Source organism: Equus asinus, chromosome 4 (assembly GCF_041296235.1).
Source record: "Equus asinus isolate D_3611 breed Donkey chromosome 4, EquAss-T2T_v2, whole genome shotgun sequence".
NCBI lineage: Eukaryota > Metazoa > Chordata > Mammalia > Perissodactyla > Equidae > Equus > Equus asinus.
In genome coordinates this window covers 111,057,059-111,063,058 of record NC_091793.1, presented here as the reverse complement: position 1 = coordinate 111,063,058, position 6,000 = coordinate 111,057,059, and the positions used below count along the sequence as shown (strand labels likewise).

At 40.8% G+C, this 6,000-nt stretch overlaps 1 protein-coding gene across 2 annotated transcripts in view; it reads left to right on the top strand.

Annotated features, from left to right (window-relative positions):
• The first annotated feature begins 245 nt into the window (after nucleotides 1-245).
• The window catches only part of SLC25A12 (solute carrier family 25 member 12), a 94,175-nt gene continuing 88,420 nt past the window's right edge, over nucleotides 246-6,000 (top strand). The window contains exons 1-2 of one of the 2 annotated variants that reach the window (XM_014846586.3): nucleotides 246-543; nucleotides 1,505-1,552. In XM_014846586.3, the coding sequence (XP_014702072.1) occupies nucleotides 532-543; nucleotides 1,505-1,552 (60 nt within the window). In that variant the 5' untranslated portion in view covers nucleotides 246-531. The remainder of the gene's footprint in view (nucleotides 544-1,504; nucleotides 1,553-6,000) is intronic. The other variant, XM_070508099.1, reaches the window with a different exon arrangement.

Below are 6,000 nucleotides of genomic sequence, written 5' to 3'. Positions count from 1 at the left end.
CGATTTAGGGGCATATTTCTTAAGTTGTGTTTACTTAGGTTTCCCCCAGAGTGAGTGGTTCCCAATCTTTTTTATTGTCAGTATTTGCCATTAGTTGTCATTATTCTGTTATTATTAGTAATGGGACATGATCTTTGATCCTTCAAAATCTTGCTCAATCTACGCCCCAAGTGTTCCTTTAAGTATCAGGGGAAAACAACTTTGGCTCAAGTCGGTGCCCAAAGCCACACCCACTAAGAGGCCTTAGGAAACCCGGGGCTTTCCTGGCGGCGACTAAGCTGTCGGCAACCACGCGGCGCGTCGGAATCCCACGGCTAGCGCTCCGGTCTTCCCCGCGGGAGGCGCGGCGCCCGGGCCAGCTGCCTTTCGGCCGGAACGCGGGGCCCTCTCCCCGCCCCGGGCTCATTTGCATAGGGACGCGCGCGGCGCCGGCGAGCGGGAGGGCGGGCGCGGCCGAGGAGGCGGCGCGCGCGCGCCCTGACAGCTCGGCCCTGCTCGCTCACTTGCTCGTCCCCGGCTTCCGAGCACAGCATGGCGGTCAAGGTGACTCCAACTCTCTGCTGCTGCCTTTATTGCATAAGAGACATTCCGGGGACCCTGCCTGCAGCCCCTCACTTCTTCCCATTTCCTTCTTTGCCTGGTTCTTAGATAGCGCGTCCTGGGACTCCAGCTCGCGGGTGGGAGAGCTGTGCGGGGCTTGGACCGGAGACAGAGGATGCCCGACTGGGGGAGGGGAAGGAGGAGGGATTGTGAGTTGGAGGGGCTTGTGAGGACCACGGTCGGTGAAGGAAGAGTAATGTCCTGCCCTAGGTGCATGGGATAGTGGGCCCGGAGTTGGAGGGCTTCGGAAAGGGAGTGGGAGGAAGTGGCCTGTTAAACCCGGGGACACCTAAGGCATCTGTGTATTGCGGTGGGGGAGGGGGTGAGTAATTGAGTAATTTGGGGCCTCAGTGGGGCTGGGGGACAGTGGTTGGCATTTGCGCTGCAGGTGGCAGGATGGCGAAAGTATTTGGAAACGTTGTAGCAGCTTTCATATTTTAGGTTGGGTGGAGAAAGAGAGGAGCGCGGAGATATAATTATACTCTGGTTTGCTTTCCATTGGGAAGAAAGGCTGCTAGGCCATGCGATTAATTTGGGTTTTTCAACTTTCTTGTTGATCTACTGTTGCTAGCCTCTTGATTTGAAGGTGGGTGGTTGCTACTGTGTTGCTAGTGAATGTGGAGTAAAGAAAGATTGAACCCCACTGCCTTCCCTTTCCAGTCCAGAGGAAACTATCTGATAGATTTGCTGTATCTTTGGCTCTTCACACTTGTCTTTCCACCCTGTAGTCACAGATCTCCAATTTGACAGTTGTTATCAGTATTAGTGCTTTTGGTTTGTTTTAAACTAAATGCCCTTATAAAGATAAGAACATTGACTGGTAGCATCTGTGAACTCTAATCTGAAGAGATTATGTGGTCTCTGGTGAAGCATTAACTGGCTTTTTTTTTTCTTACATGTGCAGACAACCAAGCGAGGTGATCCTCAAGAGTTAAGAAACATATTCCTGCAGGTAAATTGGCTTATGTAGTGTGCTTTTCCATTAGGAAAAAGAAGTGTAAGTCTAGTACTTTTCAGGCCTTAACTTTCAGGAATGTTCTATTTTCATGTATTCTTGAAAACATGGCTAGACAATGAAGTTTATAATTCTCTTATTTTATTAAGTATTAAATATTTTCCTTTTTATTAAGGTTTGATAAAAGATTTTCCTCAAGTTATTGTTTTTTAACATGATTTAAGGCATGCAAAAGAAGAACACTAAAAAGGAGAATTTCCAGCAACCCTTTAGTACTGTGACTGAAATAAAATTTCAAAATGTATTGACACTCTTGTGTAATTGATACGTATGGTGGTTAAAATTCTTTTTTCCTTGAAAATTGCATATTTATAAAGTTTTCCTATGTATAAGAAACTCTCTATGTAATTTGTTACAGAGATAAGAATATTATAGCTATTCGTAATTTGTGCATCTTTTTCCCCTCTACTTATATTATATCCATAGGCTTTTGGGTTTTCTTACAAAATGTTACTGTATGCTATTCTTGCAAAGATCCATCTTAACTTCTAAGTTTTTAGGATCAGTGACTTGGCTGTAGACGTAAAAAAAAAGTTGGCTTAGTTTTTTGTTTTGCTTTCTTTTCTTAAATTTCAGAAGTTCCTTATGCAGGAAGTTGTACTTAAGAAGTAGATGTAAAGGGAGACAAGCTAAGATGTTCCACTAAATATTGCTGTTTTTCCTGAAATCTTCTTTTGAGAGCTTTCTCTTCTGGACCTGGGTTCCTGTATAGAAACTTTGACCTTGGCCAGGTCCCTGCTCGGTGTTAGTTTCCTCCGTAGAATGAGAAGTGATCTCCAGGGTTCCTTCCAACTCCCAAAGTCTACGGTTCTATATTAGGAACAGATTCTATCATATGCTGATGGGCCTGGAATAGATGACATTTTTATGAGATATGTGGATTGCTTAAGCTATTGTTGGGGAGGAGGCTGCATAGATGACCATAGATATGTGTAGTTCGTGGAAAAGAATTAGTGACAAAGGGAATCTTAAATTTTATAAGATCTGATAAAGAGAAGCATCATTTCCAGAACAAAAGTAATTGTACTAGAAATGCTCTATTTATGGCTTGAAACGTTTAAATTGTTTTGCGAGGAGTTCATGTGATATAGTTAATTTTGTTTTCTGGATTAAGTAGGCATGGAAGAAATCAATTGAAATAATGCATGAGTATTATTGAAAAGAGCACTCACCTAGGTATCAGGAACACCAGGTTCGATTCCCAGTCCTGCATCTAGCTGTTTGTTGTACCTGTAGGCTAATTTTATGGCCTTCCTGGGCTTCGTCTTCTTGTGTAGGGCTCAGTGGGTAAGGGAATGGGAATTGAGGTCCTTCCAGCTTTAACAGTCCTGTGTTAAAAAAATCTGTGATTCTGTATGGATTTGGGTTTTTTTGGGAGGGGGGATGGAAGTACAAGGAGAGACCTGGGACTATATGTAGCTTTTTTGACAACTTTTAAATCTTTTAATCTTTTTACACGTTATTTTCATGATGGCCTTATTTTTATTTGAATATGGAATTCATAACTGTGCATTTAGCACTAACTATAAAGCATTGACTCAAGAATTATTGATAGATAAGAAAGAGATAAAGCATAGATACCTTCAGCTAGAAAGATGCAATATAGTTAGTTGAATCATTTGAGGACAGATACCAAGGAACATGTTAGATTTTTTAACTTCCTATCTGTAGTTCCATAGAATATGAACTATAGTTCCATAGAATATTCCATGTAGAATAATTCCAACTATAGTTACTTGAAGCTGTAGGACATTGTTTAGAAACAGTTTTATTTTAGATGCATATGACTTATAAATATTTTAGAGGTAATAGACAAAAATACATACTAACTACATAATTCTTTAGCAGTTAACATATTTACCCAACAGATATTTACTGAGGACTCTTTGCTGTTGTGCCATGTATGCACTTGTATTTAGTTTAGTAGTAGACACCAAGTTGAATCATCAAAGGGGAGGACTGAGCCAAGACTTGAATGGTAATGGACATGTGACTAGCTCCTTTCTGAGAACCATTCCATCTCTAACAGTTTATGGTTGAGAGAGTCAAGAGTAGTGAAGGAGGGCCCGCCCCGTGGCCGAGTAGTTAAGTTCGCATGCTCTGCTCCGGCAGCCCAGGGTTTTCCCTGTTCGGATCCTGGGCGCGGACATGGCACCGCTCATCAGGCCATGCTGAGGCGGCATCCCACATGCCACAACTAGAAGGACTCACAACTGAAAATATACAACTATGTACTTGGGGGCTTTGGGGAGAAAAAGGAAAAAAATAAAATCTTTAAAAAAAAAAAGTAGTGAAGGAAAATGTGTAGCCTCTGGTAGAGCAATCACATTGGCTTACCTTGATCAGAGTGGTGATGTAATAGTAATGACAATGGCTAACATGTATTGATCATTCTGCAGTGTGCTGGGCGTTGACCTGGTACTTTAAGGATGTGATACTAATGATACTAATTTTCACAGCAACATTAGGAGTTAGGGATAGTGTCTCTCTTATATAGATGAAGTTAAATGACTTGGCCAATGTCACTTAGTTCATAAGTTGCAGAGGCTGGATTTAAATCAAACTACAGAACCCATACTCTTCTTCATCCTTACACTATTACTGCTTGAGGGATCTTGAAACGAGTGATTTTTGAAAAGCTGAAGGTATGTGAGGGGATAATGGCAGCTGTGTTTGTTAAGAAGCTAAAGAAAAAAAAAATCTGGTTACTTAGGTGATGAAAAAAAAGGTGCCTTTACACTGTAACTACCTAGAACATTTGGCCAACAGGTTTGGATTTGAAACAGTAGGGAGACACTGTGGGTTTCTGAGTGGGCAAATTGAAGTGGTGAATTCTGGCAGCTCTTTGTGTCTGTTGGATAAAGCGTACAGAGGTTGGAAGTAGGTAGGACAAACAGCTAAGAGGCTATTGAAACAATACATGTGGGAGATAATGACGTGGAGTGGCTGATGGCTGGGGAAATGGAAAGGAAGGACAATACCAGGGACTTTGTAAGGGATAAATCTATTGAATTTGGTATTAAATATGGAAGTAAAGGAAGGAGTAGTGAATCTGACATTTTTAGGATAGATGTTAATTACTAAGGCATCTATTTTGGGAATTTAGGGAGGAGGGGTTTAAAGTTGGTTGCTAAATAAATGTGTCACAATAAGTTAAAGTCAGGTTCAGACAGATAGAAATTCATACAGGTGGTAGATGAATCCTTCTGGTTAGGGGGATTAAATATAAAATGAACAAGACAGAATAAGGGACTGATTTACAAGTGATATCTACAACTAAAGTGGGAAGGAGGAGAAGGGGAACTAGGGAGAGTGGTCCTATGGGAGCTTGAGTATCACAAAAAGGAGATAGTTGGGGCAGGCCCAGTGGCTGAGTAGTTAGGTTTGTGCACTCTGCTTCGGCAGCCCAGGGTATGCCAGTTGGGATCCTGGGCGGGGACCTACACACCGCTCATCAAGCCATGCTGTGGTGGCCTCCCACATAGAAGAACTAGAATGATCTACAACTAGGTTATACAACTATGTACTGGGGCTTTGGGGAGAGAAAAAAAAGGAAGATTAGCAACAGATGTTAGCTCGGGGCAATCTTCCTCACCAAAATGCATACTTAAGAAGAAAAAGATATAGTCAAGCACTAAAATATAGATTATTCCGTTATTAGTATATTTTGGTAGGATTTTGAAGTCACTGGAGTTCAGGATCATTTGAGCTATTTAAAGACTACAGAGAAGATTTTATTTTGAGTTTTAGAATACAATTGAAAGCTCTTTTTTGGTAAAATTTAGATCTGTGTCATTAACTGTCTAAATTCACAAATAGTCAGTATGCCTCAAAAGTCATTTATTTTGTAAACAGCAAAATATTCCTATTTGAAAATGCTGGTATCTTTATGTTTAATGAAATTATGTGTGCAAGTTCATGAGAAGGGCTTTGTAAGAGTAAAGTATTATTTTGATTATAGGGAAATAGATTTTTTTGTGTGTGTTATTGCTTCTCAAATTTTGATGAGCTATATTTTCTATTAGTTAAAAAAACAAATAATAATATTCACTAGGATTCTGCTTTTTCCTGCCCCCCCAAGTTCGTAAAATTGGAGCACAACAAATGAATTCTTATGTGTTAGACTGTGCTATAATTTTACAACAAGTTGTCAAGCTAAGATTTTACTATTAGCACCCTTACAACTGTCATTTCTTCATTTCTGTCTTTCTTCTTTCCCCTTCTCACCCACGCACTATCATTGACCCAATTTTGCTACATCAGAAGTATACAGTAGCAAAAGGAGACAATAGAAGCAATGAAGAGGGAGGTGAGGTGAGGACAACAGGAATGTCACAGGCTGTTATAAACCTGACAGATTTTAAAACGAAGAGTTAATCTGGTTT